This window comes from Chrysochloris asiatica, unplaced genomic scaffold, assembly GCF_000296735.1.
Source record: "Chrysochloris asiatica unplaced genomic scaffold, ChrAsi1.0 scaffold00042, whole genome shotgun sequence".
Taxonomy (NCBI): Eukaryota; Metazoa; Chordata; class Mammalia; order Afrosoricida; family Chrysochloridae; genus Chrysochloris; species Chrysochloris asiatica.
Window position 1 is genome coordinate 14,891,043 of NW_006408560.1, and position 18,021 is coordinate 14,909,063.

At 47.5% G+C, this 18,021-nt stretch overlaps 1 protein-coding gene across 2 annotated transcripts; it reads right to left on the minus strand.

The window, feature by feature from the left end:
• Positions 1-3,084: 3,084 nt before the first annotated feature.
• Positions 3,085-17,932, minus strand: UBQLN4 (ubiquilin 4). 2 transcript variants are annotated; one of them, XM_006861574.1, is made up of 11 exons: positions 17,792-17,932; positions 16,004-16,155; positions 15,395-15,612; positions 14,621-14,883; positions 12,560-12,718; positions 8,918-9,143; positions 7,629-7,768; positions 7,077-7,160; positions 6,780-6,895; positions 6,034-6,211; positions 3,085-4,047 (listed from the first exon to the last, which is right to left on the minus strand). In XM_006861574.1, the coding sequence occupies exons 1-11, from the start codon at positions 17,897-17,899 to the stop codon at positions 3,895-3,897; spliced, it is 1,797 nt and encodes a 598-aa protein (XP_006861636.1). In that variant the 5' UTR covers positions 17,900-17,932; the 3' UTR covers positions 3,085-3,894. The 2 variants fall into 2 exon arrangements, with proteins under 2 accessions (XP_006861636.1, XP_006861637.1); XM_006861575.1 differs by having other exon boundaries at positions 3,880-4,047; positions 15,455-15,612; positions 17,792-17,905.
• Positions 17,933-18,021: the final 89 nt, after the last annotated feature.

The window sequence follows — 18,021 nt, forward strand, 5'->3', positions numbered from 1 at the left end:
AAAACAAAACAGTGCAGCTGTTAGACCTGGAAAGAAAATTCTGGGGGCTCCTGCAAGCCATGGAGCTCAGGAGAAAGGCATGGGAGGAATGTGATAGAGGAATTCCTGGCCATAGATGGAGTTTTCTATTGAGTGTTACCTATGTTCAGGGCATTCGATCCAATATAGTTCATGGAGACACTTGATGGAGCTGGCTTCAATGTCTGTTAGGACCACCGGGCAGCAGGAAGCAGGGTGACTGGTAAAATGCTGGTGTGGTGGCTCTTTGGGTTTGGTAGGACTAGCGCTGATCCACCTAAATCCAGGTACCAAAGCAGCACAGTAGGCCTCTGCCTCACACTGGTGTGGTTCTCAACCCTGTGACTCAGAACTTTAGAAGAACAGGGTCTGTATGAGGGTGGAAGTTGGCCACACCTCTGGTCACCAAGGGAGTATTGGGGGAAAGGAACTACACCTTTCTTGTTGCCTGTGTGAATCTGCTCTGCCAGACCTCCTTCTGTCACCAAAGCTGCTCAGATGACTGCACTGTACTTGGCTGGCTGCTCACCAGTCAGTCTCCCTCTCTCACCATTCCTGCTCAGCTTCTTCTCCCAGCAAGCACTCAATACACTTCTTTAACCTTTCTTCTGAAGCTCAGGATTTCAGAATTTTCATTTGTGTCTGTTTTGTTTGGCCTCTCAAGGAGCTCTGGTAGCATAGTGATTATGAATCGGGCTGCTAATCTCATGGTTAGCAGTTTGAAACTACCAGCTGTCCTGCAGGAGAAAGATGAGGCTTTTTGCTCCAGTAAAGATTTACAGCCTCGGAAACGCTGTACAGGGTCGCTATGATTCGGAACCAACTCCATGGCACATAACAATATCTTTGTTGTAGAGAGTCCAGGTAGTGATCTGCCTAGTCATCTTCAAAATTTATTAAAACCTTAATTTTATTTATTGTATCTTCCAGCTAGAATTTCAATTTGGTCTTTTTTCAGTTATGGTATATCAGTTTTATACTCTGTACTCTGCTGAAAGTTCCAAGCTTGGCTTTTATCTTCTCGAAATACAAAGTAGATGTTTCAGTTTCTGTAATATGGAATTTCTGAGTTTGTTCATTGTCTGTCACTTACATTTAGTTACAAATCACATTGCCTTTTCTCCTTAATTTCTGTAATGATTAGCTATTGTATTTGAAAAATTATTTATGTAAAATGTTTGAGGTCTAGGAAGATGCTTCCTTCCTCCAGAGATTTTTGCATGTTTCTGACAAGCATCCTGAGATGCTTGTAATTTGAGATCATTTTATTGCAAGCTCAAGGTTTGACTATCTGGATCACCCAGAAAGGTGAGAAGCTACGCAGCAGGTTTTGAGGACTAGTTTACTCCCAGTTCATCCTTAAGGATCTCAGTCCAAGTGTTGACTGTTTACTAGGGTCTCTACTTTAGCAGTCCCTCAAGTTCCTAGTCCTACAAGGCCCTCAGAAGCCCAGCCCAGCCTCTCAGCAACCATTTCCCAATTAGTAAAAGCCTTCAGGTCATAGGCAGCTTTTAGTTCCTCTGAGTTCCCAACCAATGTTGTTAGCCCTTTGAAGCTTTGCAGATGTTCTAGTATTTCATCCAGCTTTTTTAGTTTTGAATGGGAATGTTAATCTTAAGTATTTAGTCTACCATTATCAGAAGTGGAATCTCCCACTAATGTTTTATTCTTATACCACAGAACCCTAATCCATCACCTCACTGTACAAAACATAAAAACCTTGGAGGTATAAAATGACTTCCCAAAGTTCACACAACTAGTGGCAAAGCCAGGTTGTCTCAGAACTCAAGACTATTACACTTTACTTACATAAGATCTGGATACAAGAATTTTGTCTTTTTTACCTTTTAACCTCAGGTGAGGAGAGGACACTCTTGCCCAAAGATTGGAGTACAGAGGTAATGACCTAACTACCTTCTCAAGACTTTTCATACAGTTCTCTCCTAGTCCTGACCAAAGGAGAAAAAGAAACTTGGATATTTTATAGTATGGGAATGGAAGAATGCAATCCTTCTCATTCCAAAACTATGGGTTATTAATATTCTCATGATCAGTTATCCCTTAACTTTCAATGTTTCTTAACACCTGTTGTAACTAAGCTTAGCTTCCGATTCTTCTATATCCCACTTTATATCCACTAAACCAAGTTGTCCTCAGCCAACCGCCTCTCCTACAGAAAACAAATACCAAGACACCCTCACAATGAAGACCACGCCATTTATTTACAAGGGCCAGTGTGGAAGTTGAGGGGAAACAGGGAGGGAAAGCCGCATAGACATCCTCTCTGGACTGCTTGGGACCCTCTCCCACTTGGAGCAACATTCTGTTCCTCTTGCCTCCATATTCTCAGCCATGGGTCCTCCAAGCAGCTAGGCCACGTAGCAGAGGGAGGAGGTAGTATGAGCCTTCTTTGTACTCCAGTAGAGCAAATGCCCAATTCCAGATCAAAGCCATCATTGCCACCATCAAACAGACTTTTCTGACCTGGAGGCAAACAGTGAAGAACTGAAAGAGCAAGGGCTAGGAAGACAAAGGTCATGACCTCTGGAGGGAGAGTCTCTTTTCTGTTTCCCTAAAACATGACCAGAATGAAGGTATAGGAGTGCTGGTCAAAACCTGACAGCTTCAGAAGTGGTACCCTACACTACCCTTGGATTATCCAGCACTCAGAAGCCCAAAGCTCTCCTGACTGTATCCATCCCTGCCCTAGACTGGCCATTCTACCCACTCTGTAGTAAGCGAGCTCTGAACCAAAACCAACAAAGAACCCACTTCCTACCTCAACTCACATGCACTGCATACACACACTCACACAACTCCCCCACAGCTGAACAGATCTCAATTCCTTTGGTGTCTTTTGAGAGGGACTCGAGACACTGGTACCTTGGGGACACAGACATGTTTTGGGTTCATAGAAATGTATCTGCATGTATGTTTATAAGCATGTGCATTTGAGGAAATGGAGCCAATATGACCCCTTATGAGCCATAACTCTTAAGCTTCATTGAGCCCCTTTCTTCCCCTCAAATTCCATTAGCATCTCAAAGTTTCCTTTGCTAGGCCTGGGCCTAAATTCTCCCATCTAAAAGAGCTACTAGTGTTTCTATTCCCTGTCAATTCCAAACTCCTTCTCTCCCATTCCCTTCCTCCAGAAAATCTCTTTCCCTCCTTTTCAGCACCTATCAGCATTTGGCTGGTCCAGGTTTGTTCATTTCTTGTCCAGAAGGCTGTGCCTCATTTTCCCCTTCAGACATGGAGAACAGTGTCTTCCTCCTCCCCCTGTAAGTCCCAACAGAACCCAAGAAAAAGTACTGGGTTAGAACAGGAGGTGAGGAAGAAAATCAGAGATAGCTCATTTCACCTGCCCCTCCTTCAGAGTGTGAAATTCTAACAATGCTCCTTTTCTTGGCAGAGGTTAGGCTGCATGGAAGAGGGAGTCAGAGGAGAGAAAGAGGAAAAGTTACCAAAAGTGATCATAAGATAAGCAAAATCCTAATGGTACAGATGGAAGACCCTGTTCCAGTAAACCAGACAATTGGTTCCTCCTTTGATTCTGCAATGCCACTAAGAAATTTGGAAACTGCAAACGGTGATTGTGGGCCAAGGAGGTGGGGCCAATCAAACAAACTGAAAATTGTTTAAATAGCTGTGCTCAAGGAGGATCAGGAAGGAGGATTCAATAAGAGATGTAGAAGTAAAACCCAAAGTCTTAGAAAGAGCTACAGGGTTGGGGCCCATGCCTCTAAAGTCACTCTGCTGTCTGGAGAGAACAGGGAGAAAACAGAAAGGATGACAAGCTCCAGAGGGTGGGGGTAGTCAGAAGAACCAAACAGTGGCATGGAGGGAAGGGAAAGGCAGGAGGCCTAGGCCAAGGGATTAGGAGAGCTGAGAGCCTAGGAGTCTCTCCACAGCTGCGTTGATGTCCCCTCCTGTGGCTATCAGGGCCTGCAGGTTGGCCTCACGATTGATGAAGCCCATGGAGTTGAGCTGCTCCAGTTGCTGCTGAAATCTCACTTCTGGTGTCTGTACCTGGAGAGGAGAGACCTTGTGAATTGGGCTCTAGACCAACCTCAGAGGCCTATCTAAATCTGAAGGCTCAAAGTGGAGGGAAGAGGCCCAGCCTTCTCCAGCGTTCTGAGTCAACCAATGGGGTGGGGGAGGGTAGGCTGCAAACAGAACCAGGGCAGAATCCTGGATTTCAAGTCACTGAACAATGTGTCATAACGACAGGGTCAAAAACCTAGAAACCCACTACCATCAGATCGATAAGACAGAGTAGAACTACTCCTTTGGGTTTGAGAGGATGTAAATCCTTACAGATACAGACAGTCCTCTTTCTCCTACAGAGCAACTGGTGGCTTTGAACTGCTGATCTTGTGCTTAGCAGCTCAAGGTTCAACAGTGAGGGGGCATCTTTCTTAAAACTTCAGAGTAACTGATGAGCCTAGATCCGCTTATACAAGTATTCCTAATTGCTTTCCATGAACACTGTGAGATGTTAACAGGCATTCCAAGAGCCCAATGCTCTGTGGTCAAATAAGATGTATGCTTAAACATGATGAACATATTTAATAAACATATTTAACTTAAGGACACTGGTGGTACTGTGGGCTGCATCCAGTCACTCATGGGAGAAAGATGAGGCTGTCTGCTCAGGTAAACATTTACAATCTTAGAAACCCTATATAGGATCACTAAGAGTAAAAAGATTATTGAAATATGGAACATTTTGTTACTATATATATTACATACACACACAAAAAAAGCAAGTCTGGTAAACACTCCTCTAAATACCTACCTGGCAGTTCTCACATAGCAATTTTAAAGGGCAGAGAAGGGCTCCAAGAAAGAACCTGTTTAATTTTATTTAACCGATCAACAGTTATTGACAAAAGAGAAGGCTTTTCATTCTTAATACTCCTATAATCTCCTGGAAATATTTTCACAAGGGATGTTTATGTGCCTTCCAATATACAGGGTTTTCAAGGAGCAGCTGATGGGTTTGAATCACTGACCTTGAGATGCACAAGCCTACACAGTATCTTAGAGCTAGAAGGAGCCTAGCAATCAAGGTCTACCTGCCTGTTGATAAGGCCCCTGACTTGCAGGACAAAAGTCCTTTCCAGAGCATTGTGTTGCTTTTCTTCACAGAATTTAAGTTAGACTTGAAGAGAAGGAGCCCTAGTGGCGTTGTAGGTAACACACTAGGCTGCTAACCACACGTCAGCAGTTTGAATCCAGTAGCTGTTCTGTGAAAGAAAGAGGAGGCTTTCTGTACTGTAAAAATGTACAGCCTTGGAAGCCCTACATAGGGTCATGATGAGTCAAGACTGACTTGATAGCAGTGGATTTGGTTTTTTTGGATCTTGAAGACTGCCTGGTGCAGCCCTCTCAGTGCCAAGCTCAGAGGCTGGGCACACATTAGACACATTTTTGTTGACTGGCTTTTACAGAGGTCACAGCAAGGTTAAGGGACTCACCCAGGGTCATCCCCACTCCTCCCCACAGCGCCTGGCCTTGATTTTGGGCCATCTCACTTTCCAGACTCCTCTGTTCTGAGACTTAGAGAGAGGGCATGCTTTAAATTTCCAAAGAATAACATAATGGTAAAAGTATAAATTGGGGAGCCAGAATGCTTGGCTCTGTTACTTCCTGGCTATGTGATCCCAGACACGCAAATTAACCTCTCTAGGTCTCATTTCCCACTCTTTGTAAAACAGAATATTTCCTCAGGAGGCTGTTGTGAGGAATAAGTGAGTTCGTATACATAAAGCACTTAAAACTGAACCTGGCACATGATAAGTACTACTAAGCACTACTACCATTCTCATCTCCATATTATAGTTGGATTGTAACTGAACTCAGGGTCAGTAACTTGCCCGAGGCTAGTCAGTAACAGACCAGGTTTTGAAGCTGGTTTGGCTGCCTCCAAAGCCTGCTCTGCAGCCTCCACCCTACTGCTTTCTTTGACTCTGACTAGGATAGAAGCTGAGGCCCAGGCCTAGCCCCAGGTACCTGTGAGTTTCCACCTCCAGCTAAAAGCTGGATCATCTGCTGCATGAGCTGTTGCTGGGCACTGGAAGTCCCTGTTGGAGAAGATGTGGCTGGCGAGGAGTTGGGGGCTTCAGGTGTGGAACCAGTGTTGTTGCCTGCCGAGGGTGCTGGGGGTCGGGACATCCCAAAGGAGCCAAGGCTGCAGGCAGGAAGATAACTGAGTGAGAGACTTCAGAAGTGGGAGATGGCTTCCAGGAAAGGGAACATTAAGTAGGAAAAGCAGTTGGGGACAGTGGGTGGTGGTGGTGGTATGCATTTCACCCAGTGACACTGTTAATGATGACTCTAGGAGAGGTCTGCCGGTATGGGGTGCCATATAGTAGGAGAGGCCACAAGGCAGTGAGGTAATTAGGGTTGGGGTCACCCATCACTTGTCACCCAACTCTTCACTGTTCCTTTTGTCCTCCCCTGTCTTCCCCCCAAACCAGTCAGGATTTTGGCAGGCCCAATGCACCAGCCATTGGATGGAGAGGGGAGCCATAGAGGTGGGAACAGGCTGAGCCCTCACCCAGGAGTGGGGGTTGCCTGTGTGTCAGTTACATGTACTGGCTGACACCAGCCCTAGGGAAGCCACTTGTTGCAAGAAATATGAAAACAGACCCTCAGAGGAACAAAGGCTGCCAGGGAGACAGCAGGCTCAGGGAGTGGCAGAGAGGAGCTGAAGGGAAGGAGTGGTCAGAACCTAGCTGTCCATCTGTCTACCTTACCTGGGTACTAGCCCGGGGGCCTCGGTCTGCAAGGTCTGCAATCCCTGTTGGATCTGCAGCAGCGCCTGCATGGCGCGGGGATTGGTAAGGATGGAGAGAGATTCCGGGTTCTGCATCTGGGGATAGATAACCAGTGGAGAAAGGCAACAGAAGGTGGCAGGAAAGAGATGGCAGTCAAAGCTGGAGTCCAGAGCCAAGCTCTGCCCTGCTCTGGGCACCCTCCCACGGTCTCACCTACTGGGCTTCAGAGTCCAACCCTTGCCCTCAATATCCGCCTTCTCTAGGCTTCTCACTCACCTGCTGCAGGAAGACCGGGAGCTGGAGCCGGAGCTGCTCCTGTAGCTGGGGGTTCCCGGCAAAGATCGGCACATTTACCATCATCTGCCAAGGTGAAGATAGTAAGAGGAAGCCTGGTATCTCCATCTTAAAAATTCCGCCACATCCTCAGGCTGCCTCACCCCAGCTACTCCTATAAGAAAGCTGGCCAGCTTTTCCAAGGATGGTGATGATGAGTATCCAGAGTCAGGATGCTCAGCCCTGGGTCGGAAGCCCTAGCTAAGACTTCCAAGGACGTAGTACTTACTATGTGCCATGTCTCGTTCTATACATTTTACATGTAATAACTAATTTAATCCCCATAACAACTCTAGTAGGTAAAAAGGATTATTATTACAATTTTATACCTAAGCCAACAGATTAAACAACACGTTTAACTCACAAAGCTAGGAAGTGGCAGAACTGGCGATACAAACCCAGGCAGTCTGGCTCCAGAGCCTTTGCTCTTAACCACCACGAGAAACTGCCCCCAGTCTGGGGAACCTTCTTCCCCAGCATGTGCTTGTTCAATACCTGAGCAGCAAAGTCGGGGTTCTGGGCAAGTGTCTGCATCATACTGCGCATATAGGGGGCTGAGATCACATTCTGCATCAGCTGGGGGTTCTCAGAAATCTGTTGGAGGAGGGCCTGCATTTCTGGGCTGTTGAACATCCCTAGGACAAGGAGTGGGGGTAAACAGGAGAGAAGGGATCCAGATGGAAACCAGATAACTTCACTCACTTCCATCTACCTTACTTTAAGACACTAAGTGGTTACACAACTAAGAAAAACTATAGTAAAATGGTCATCCATATACTGTGGCATGGGTCCAAGTCTCTCCTGACTCCAAGACCATCTTGCTCTGCTCTGGCCTGGCCCATTTCCCATCTCCTTTGCTAAGGACATGCCAGTTGGAACAGCTCCTCCAGACTGTTCCTGCCACAAACTCAGACAATGTTGGAATTGGAAAGGCTAGACTAAAGATGACCTAGAGCTGATCTTAGCATCGGAGACCCTTTCCTCAAACCAAACCTCACTCTGAACCCAAGTATGTCAATGTTCTGGCTGCAGGACTCCAGAGCACAACTGAAAAACCATGGGTCAAGTTCAAGTTCCTTATTTTACAAATAGTGAAAATGAAGCACAGAGAGGGGAAGGGACTTGCCCAATTAAGATGTCCCCAAGGGTACAGAGAAATCAGAATAACTACCAAAAAGTCCTCATGTGGCACTGTAGGATAAGCACTGGACCACAAGGTTGATTTGAACCACAAGGTTGGTGGTTCAGACTCATCAGCTGCTCCTCGGAAATCCTATACAGGGTTGCTATGAGTTGGAACCAACTCAATGGTACTTAACACCACCACCACCAAAGATAAGCTCATAGTCCAGATACTAGGGGAACTCCCTATGGTTGTGTAGCCCATAACCTGCACTTCTGTCCATCAGCCCTGCACAGCCTCTCCTTCAGCCTCACATATACCTGGCCCCGGGTATGCCCGATTCCTCTCCAGTACCTCCCTCTTCAGTCTGACCCATTTATACTGGATAGTACTGGCAGTGCTCAAAGAGCAGGCGGGGAGAAGCACCTGATTTATTCGTGAGCCCCTATTTAGGCTACTCCCAAGGACAAGACATGGCCAGAACCAACCCTTACCCTCTGAGGGGCCTGGCTACTCCCCCAGGCTGCAGAGCCCCCTCGGTGGCTTCAATACAGTCTCACCTCCGTCTTCAATCTCCTGGAGCAGTGTGAACCCCATTCAGTCCTGGGGCAGAGGGGCTGCCCTGGTGACCCCACTCAGCTCCTTCCACCCTAGGACATACCTGACCCCAGGCTAGCCGCATTGATCCCAAAGGGGTTCGAGACTGTCGGGTGCACCTGGCTGGTCCCCGATCCTCCGGTGCCCTCCCCACCGGACCCGGGGGCCTGGGAGGTGGGGGGCGAGGGGCTCCAGGGGTTAGGGAGGGGCTCTCGATTCTCAGTCCGAAGAGGTTGGGAGGACGAGTTGTCGGAGTTCCCGGCCAGGGAAGAGAAGGGATTGTTGCCAAACTGGGAGAAGGGAAAGGTTTCAGGTTAAGGACTGAAACAAATCAGGGACAAGGGTTAGGCCCTTTCTCTCCACTCACCTAACAGCCTCCCCTTCCCCAGGAAAGGGAGAAAGCTCTAAGACCACAGAGGTCCTCAGCTCAGTGCTTTGCCCCACAACCGGGCAGCTCCACCCTGGCCCTGCTGATGGTAATGGCTGGATACTGAAGCCCTCTGACAAGTCTCTCATCTCCTCTGTGTCTCCATACCACTATACTCACCTTTCCCATTGTGTAGGGGGATCTGGTTTTCCTGTAGCTCTCAGGGAGCACAGACAATCTTATAGTCATCTTTGTACCCCTTAGTGTTTAATATTAGTAGGTGCTCAATAAGTACTGTTGGCTTAATGGGAGTGTGTTAGACCTGGCTCTCCTACTTCAACCCTGATCTGTCTCCAGCAACCTTGATCCAGCCACCCAGGCCAGTTCCAACTCTCTAAAGCAGCTCTTCCTGATTTCCTAAGCCCCCTTAAATGCCATTCTCTGTCCAACCAGGAACCCCACCACAGAGCCACACACAGGCAAGTCTTCCAGATGAAGGCGCACTCCCTAGATCTTCTCCTTCTTCCATTGCTCCTCCACCTCACTCCTCACACTGGCCACTTCAGCTGACTAGGCCTCCATTCCTTCCTGTCCCTAAAGCACCAGGCTCCTCACTGTGGTACCCAGGATGGCCGCTGGGTCTGCTTTCCAGGCTGTTTGGATCCTCCAGCAGGCACTGTGAGAGTCCCAGACCTTCCTCAGGGCCCACAGCTTGGTAGCTCCTTCTTCCCAGTGCCCTGGCAGCCTTATTCTAAGCAGATGTCTGAATGGCCTCAGCCTCTCCCCAAATGGGGTTTCATACCCAGTCACTTTCCTGTTTATTCAAAGTGGGTCATGGGGGCCACAGCTGATCAAGGAACTCTCCTGCCCTAAGCTGTGGTTCCTTCTCCTCACCAGATGTCTGTTCAGATAACAGGGCTTGCTGAAGGCCAGGGTTCATGCACCGCGGTTTCATTCTTTGTCCCTGTTTTAGATTCCCTATTCTGATAACTCGCTCAGACTCATCTAGTGCTGGGGCTTGGCTTTGTTCTTCCCAGTATAATCTCAGGACTGAAACCCTTTCCTTAATCCACCCAAAAAGGTAACAGCCAGCATTTATTGAGCACCTACTGTGTGCCTGATACATTTATACAAATGCTTATAACATCCCTCTAATGAACCAGGTCTCAAAGTGTGGTCAGAGGACCCCTGTGAGGTTCAAAACCATTTTTCACTCTCATTTTCTCATGAGGCTACAGTGGAGTTTTCAAAGGCTACATAACATGTGACATGACAACAGACCAAAGGCAGAAGCAGAGCAGAGAATCCACCTATCTTATCATATGCCAGGCATGAAAAAGAGCTGCAAAAATTGTCAAACAAGGCCAAGATTTCCTTTAAAATGTCGGTTTTGGAAGAGAATTATTTACATAACCCACAATAACAAAAGCCCTTTGGGGTCCTCTGTTTTTAAGAGCATAAAGGGGTCCAGAGACCAAAAAAGTTGAAAATTTCTGCTGTAACATATTACACTTACTTTCTGAAAGATTCCGAAAGATTAAGCAACTCGCTTGACATCACACTAGAAAATGGTGGCATAGGTATAGGAACCCAGGTTTGTTAATGTCGAAAGCTATGTCCTTTTAGCTAAAACAGTGGTTCTCAGTGTGCATCAGAATTAGCTGGAGTGCTCGTTATAAGCCTTTCTCAACCATGTGTTTTTTTTATTCGGCACATTACTATGATTAAAAAAAAATTTAATGAAAAACTGAAGTAAAAGAAAATGATGAATTTCTTTTAAAATTCATAGTTCATCTCCTTACAAGCAATTTCTAAAATTTATCTGAGAGAGCAATGCCAAGATAACTAGGATGATGCTGAAGAACAAGGTGGGAGGTTCACTCTAGCAGATACCAAGGTGTATTTCAGACAATGAGATACCAGTGCAAAGGATGAGCAATCTGACAGCACAGTCAGCAAAAGTAAAAGTCATCTATGGAAACCTGGTGTAGGGCAGAGATGGCATAAACAAGTCGCTGGGAAAGCGTGGGCCACTCAGTATACAAGGCTGGCAAACTGGTTATCCAAAGGAAAAAGGAATGTGAGATCTCAACCTCACATCTGGATGCTAGTTAGGGGGCTGTGTTCAGTTTGTGAACAGCCACCAAATTGTACACTTATAATAGGTGTGCTTTGCTGTATGTATTTATCCTTAAATAAAACACTTTAAAAGTGTTAAACGTTTTTTATTAAATGCTTAAAGCAAGTTAAAAATGGTATGAACAGTATGCCACTTCTTTAATGAGGTTTAAAATATGCAGAACAGTACTATAGATTTTTTTTTGGATATACACACAGGTAATAAAAACATAAGAAAATGAACTGGAATGATAAACATCATCTTCAGGGTAGTAATTATTTCTGGAAAGGGAGGTGGGGAGGGGTACATTAAGGCTGCAATTCTATCTGCAAAGTCTTAGTTAAAGGCAAATGTTAACTAAGTGTAGAAAAATAAGTAAAACACTAACATTATTAGCTCTGGGATAGAAAGATTGTTAAGAGGTGGAAATAGAAGGAGTCTCTATGTACTTTGTTTAGGTTATATACCTTTTCACAATTTTTGAATACCCTTTTGGTACTTTTTGACATTTTTGAATTTTGAAACATATCAAACATAATGTATTTAATATAAATTAAGTTTTTAGAAAACATATTCCCAAAAAAGCATGAAAACTCTGATAGGAGGGAGTTTAAAAAAGTTCATGAGGAAAATTCCATTATCTTTCATTTTTCCATGAACTACTGTTTGAAGCCCCTTTGTATATGTTCAGGTTAGATAAAGTTGGACACTAGATATAGAGAATGATATGTTTCTATCTATCCTTTTGTATACTTAGAAATAATTCATAAAGCATTTTTGAAAATGCATATTCCTGAGACAGAAACCTCAGAGTCTGAGTCAATAAATAGCTTAAGGATGGTACGCAGGAATCTCATTAACAAGCTCCCTGGGTGATTCTGATACAGGTGATCTGCGGACCACACTTGAGACACACCATGCTAGGGCACAGGTGTCTGCCCACCCCTTGTCCCTACTCCCCTAGACCTGCCCCACAACATTTGCATTATGGGTGTAAGAAGTTTATCAAAATAATGTCAAAATCCCCTGGCCATTATGCCCCACCCACTTCTCTGGGGAACTCTGTTATCCTCCCTTCTAGTTCAATGTTGGGTTGGGTTAGCCTTGCCTTCAAGCCAAGGTTCACCCATCAGGGACTTGGGGGAAGAAAGAGGTACCCTGAACCTTGCCTGGATCCCGAGCCCAGATTCCCTTCCACTGTTCCCAGCAACAATGCCTACCTGCTCACGGGCAGCACTGAACATGGGCTCCTGGATGTCCGTGTACATGCGGCGGAGGGCATTATAACCTCCGGGGATGCTCTCAAGGTTGCTCAGAGCTCGGTCCTGGTTCCGCATCATCTCCTGCATCATGGCTGGATTCCGAGCAAGCTCCATGGTCTGGTAGAGGGAGAGAGGGACAGCATGGGTCCTGGAACCAGGGGAGCACCAGACTAGAAAGAGTGGGGCTTGAGGAGGGGAGTCTGCATCAGGAGCAGAGTTCAGGACCTAGGAACTGCTCCACAGTAGTAGGGAGTATGGTAAACAGGACTACTGTAATCTTGGCTTTAAACTGCCTCATTGTGGATATTTTGGTTAGCTTTTTCAAGTAGGGGATAATGAACCCAGCTAAGTGTGAGCAGCAGCTTTCCGCCCTCAAGACCACAGAGGTTCCACAGGAGTGTCAGGGTGCACAGAGGCATCAGAGCTAAGAAGAGAGCTGAGAGAAGGGGGGCAGAAAAAAGAAAATTAACATCTAATGAGCATCCTACTGCATACATCTACTATATCTACTGTCATGAGTGGATTCTAATTCATAGTGGCCCTGTAAAGGGTTTTTAAGGCTGTAAATCTTTACAAGAAAAAAGCCTCATCTTTCTTCTGCAAAGCAGCTGATGGGCTTGAACTGCCAGCATTGCAATTAGTTAGCACGCCCGTATTACATACAAGCACTGGGCTAAATACAGAACTTAAGTCATTTAATCCTCAAAATAATCGACCCAGGTAGGCATTTCTATCCCTAGTTTGCAGATGAGATGTTAACTTACTTGCTGCCTGGGGATACCCAGCGAGTTTAGTGGTATAGCCAGGTTGCCAGGTCAGGCCACTCTGGGTGACCAAGACCATTCTGCCACAAAGAAGAGGAAGGATTCAAGTTGGGAGAATGCTGCCAACACCCTCTAACCCTCACCTTCAGCTCAGGTCTGTGGCCAGATTGTACCTTGAGAAATGCCAAGAGTAGGGGCAATGGTTCATGCTCAATTAAGGGGTGACCTGTGCCAACCCAAGGGGAGAGGAATGCATGATGGAAAAAATGAGAATCACTACTTCTTGTTGGAATCCTGCTTACCTTTCCTCTTCACCATCCCTCCCTCCTTCCCACGCTGCTTCTCACTTGCCTCTTCTCTAAGTTATGGACTACATGTCTTGCCCCACAATTCAGCCATGCAATAAATACTTATTGAATGTCTACTATGTGCCAAAGGAGCCTTGACGGAGCAGTTGTTAAGCTTGGCTGCTAACCAAAACGTTGGCGGCTTGAACTCACTCAGCGGCTCCGTGGGAGAAAGATATGGCAATCTGCTTCCATAAAGATTATAGTCTAAAACTCTATAACATGGGGTCACTATGAATCAACTATCGATTTGATGTCACCTAACAGTAACAACCATGTACCAGGCACTGTTCTAGACAGTGATCAAAAAACACTCAAAAATTCCTGTCCTCTTGGAACTTATTTTCTAATGAGGTTAACACAGGTGCCCACAGCTCTGCTGGGCAAGTCATCTATTCTGGTCCCCTAGTAGAGTGAGTAGGCCAGGAGATGGAGCGCCCAGAGACCAGCATCAAAACTGCCTTCTGCATGGACCCTGTCCAGCCACATTACTCTTCAAACACCCCAGTCTTTTTCATTTCCAGACCTTTGTTTTTACTGTCCCTTTGCCCTAGGGCATTCTTCTAATTTCCTTCCCCTGATTCACTGTCCTCTTCCTTTGGCTCTCAGCTTGAACAACACTTCTTCCAAGAGGCCTCCTGCCCTTTTCTGGGCTCCAAGGAGAATGCTATGATGATCCCTATGACATCACTGACCACACTATATTCTAATGGCCTATTAACCTGTTTTATTTCCTGCTGAGAAAGCTATGCCTGTGTCCTTTCATCGCCGCCCGCACCTCCAATGTTTAGACATAGCTGCTGAATGAATGAATACACAAATCCATGTAGGACAGGTAGGAAAAGGCTGGGCCAGGCAAGGCTGGGTTCCAGGTACTCCTCACCCACCCCACATTCTCTTGTACCCACCTGCCTCATGAGCTCTGGGTTGTTAAGCATGTGGCTGATCTCAGGGTTCCGCTCCATCAGCTGCTGCATCTGGGGGTTGGCCATGATCATGTGACGCATCAGGTCAGGGTTAGACATCATATCCTGGACCAGCGGGTTCTCCATGATCTGTGACAGCATCTCGGGGTTGGACATCAGTTGCCTCTGCATCTGCTGCTGTAGCTCCATGAAGTTGGCGGAGCCCAAGCCCAGGCTGCCCAGCCCCAGGATACCCCCAAAGCCAGCTGTGGGGAGGGGGCAGGATCACTTTCTGCTCCAGCAGCCTTTACCCCACCTGGCCAAAGCCACTGAATTGGTATCTAAAGGATGGACCCCATCTGTCCTCTGCTTCTCACAGCTCCCTTTCCCACTTACTCCCACAGCCTCACTCTGATCCACTGCAGGGATGTCAGTAGATTAGCAGAAGACCTCTTTGATTGTAGAGACTTAGATTACCACAGGGTTTGACTTTTCCCCAAATACACAGGTTCCCCCAATAGCCTCACCCAGGGTTCCCTCACCCCCCAGTCCCATTTCTCTCCTCATTCTTAACATTTAGCCAGGCTCTCCTCCTCCAAAAAGCCTCACAGACTAGGCTCCACCCAGGTTTGGTTCAAATACCATTGCTTAGAATCCTATGTTCAGGGTCATCTATTCTTGCCAGACCAGGGTCAGGGGCCATGTTTCTCCCTCCTCTTGGCTCTCCCCAACTCCCCAGACCCAAACAGGAATGTACGCTTCTCTCTAGGGGCTTACAGAGTATGGATGCAGTAGCACTGGGGGGTCCCTCCCCAGCTCCTGGGGAGGGACCCCCGCCACTGCTCCTCCGGCTTCCACTGCCAGCATCTGACGTGGTGCTGCCAGAGGTAGAGGGCTGGGCAGGGGTAGCAGGTGAAGCAGGCATGGTGGAGGGTGCAGAGGCAGGGTCAGGAGTGGAGGGGGAGGAAGCAGTGGTAGCAGCTGGGTCTTGAGCCCTGGGGACAGAGAAAGGAGAATCCTAGTCAGACTGCATACCACAAGAACAAGGAAGGCATTACAAAGATTAGATTGCGCTTTCTTTACTGGGCAGCTACTATCCTAACTATGACTCTGAGGCAGGAAGAGGGAGGGGGAGGGGAGGCCAATAAACTAGAGTGAGGGAGAAGGTAGTATTTATTAACTGTCTTCAGGACATTCCTTCCCCAGGAAGGCCACGAAGGAGGTAAGATTATAGTGCTGTCTGAAAATTCATCCATGAGCCACCTTCCCAGGCTGTGGCATAAGACCCTCTAGGTTGGGATGAGCTGATGTGTGTGAAAGCCTCAGATGGGAAAGTGAGAGCGAGAGGCCCAATCAGAAGCTTGGTTACTCAGCTTCAAAACTTACTTCTGAGGGGTCTTGATGACCAGATGGACAGTGAGCCCATCCTTGATCCCATGCTGGTTCAGTGTGTCCCCATCCTTGAGGATCTTGCCGGCAAAGATCAAGACAAGCTGGTCCTGCTGGGCCTTAAACCTCCGGGAGATTTCCTCTTTGAACTGGGATCAAGAGACAGAGATCCCTGTGGAGGCTGCCTGGGTCCCACCCACTAGGGACCCTGCCTCTTCTTCAAGAGCTTTTACATTCCCTTACTCCCACCTCTGGACTCCTGGTGGGGCACTGTAGGATCAGCACTAGACTTTGAACCACAAGGTCAGCATTTCAAATCCACCAGCCACTTCTTGGAACCCTATACAGGGTCTCTATGAGTTGGAACCGACTTCACGACATTTAACAACAACTCCCACCTCTAGACATGGGAAGTCAGTATACATCTACTGTACTTCTCAAGTTGAAACCAGCAGCTTCTTTCTTAACCAAGCAGGCCAGGCTCTTCTAAGTCAGCTCCAAACAGGGTTTCCCACCCTAGAAAGCCCTTGCTGCAGCCATCCCACTTCAGTCCCTCCACCCAGCTTTCTGTGAGGGCACTGCCTGGGCAAACCTCCTCATCCCAATTCCTTGAACCCAGACAGACCCTGTCTCCTTTCAGTTTTTTCTTCTCAGACCTCAAGTTTCTCCCCTTTATTCCCAGTTCCTGCTCCAGAGTTCCCTAAACTACAATAAATAGATCCCAGTTATTGAACACTTTCTATTTACCAGTAACAGTCTAAGTCCTGTAAGATATGTACTAATTACTAATCAGCATTGAGGATCAGAGAAGTTAAATAAATTATCCTAAGTAGAATGGGGCTCAGGTCTTGACCAGGCTCTTAAACTCAGACACATTGTATCTCAATTGAAGCTGATTTCAAAATCAGCTGTGCAGGAAAGGGGATTTAAATTTGGAATAGAGTCATTTTATAAGGCTGAGAGGCAATGTGAGTGGTGACATGAAGGGCTGCCTTAGGCAGAGCTAGAAACCCCAAATTCTATCAGCTCTTCTCCTAAAAACAAACAAAAAACAAACATTCTTAAGTAAAAGCAGTGCACTTGCAAGGCAAAAGCAGTTCAGATTCCCTCTCTTCCAACCAGATGGTGTATCTTAAGCCCCGCCTATGTGAAATTTTGGAGCAGCCACTGAGGGTGAAGAACACAGGCAATATTCTATCATTCAACATATTTTTATTGAGCATCTATTGCACACTGCGTAAATCCCTGAGAGCTGAGAATCAAAAAGAACCACTTCGATTTGAAAGAGTAGAAAAGATCTGGGCAAAGGAAAATCTTCTCCTCCCCACCTGGGCAGGTTTTCACCTAAAACCGCTGGGCGTCCTAGGAGTCACACCGTAGGCATCCGGCGCTCTCCGCCTGCGCCCCCCGGCCCCTTCTCCAGGCTCAACACCTTTACGGTGCACCCGACTCGGCCTTGGCGCCTCGAACTCTGACCAGTCACAGGACCACATTCCCCTCAAACCCCGGGTACAAGGTGCCCCTTCACCACTCTCCACCACGCCCCCAGTCCGAGCCACACAGCAAACCCCCGCCCCCCCCCCATACACGCGCCACACTCCCCTATATATCTACCTTTCGCAGGGCGCCCCCTACCCGCCTCTCCTTCCCTCCTGCTCCTGCAGGACCCCTGCCCTTCTCTCCAGGGCCCTCCAGGTCTCCCTGACTGTCTTTCAGAACCCCCCCCACACACACATCTCCTCAGAGACCCCTCCTCCGCGCTCGGTCCCCCGCAACCCGCACTACCTCCTTGACCGAGGCTCGATCGCAGATCACAATTTCCTCCTTGTCCTTGGGGGTTTTGACGGTGACCCGAATGGGGGGCCTCGTCTCGGCCCCGCTTGGCTCCGCCATGCCGCCGCCGCCGCCGCCGCCACCCGGCCGCCCGCCAGCCCGCCTCGGCTCCTCCTCCTCCTCTTCCCTGCCCGCCCCGCCGGCCCGGCTCGGCTCAGGAGCCTCCAGCACTCCCCTCTCTC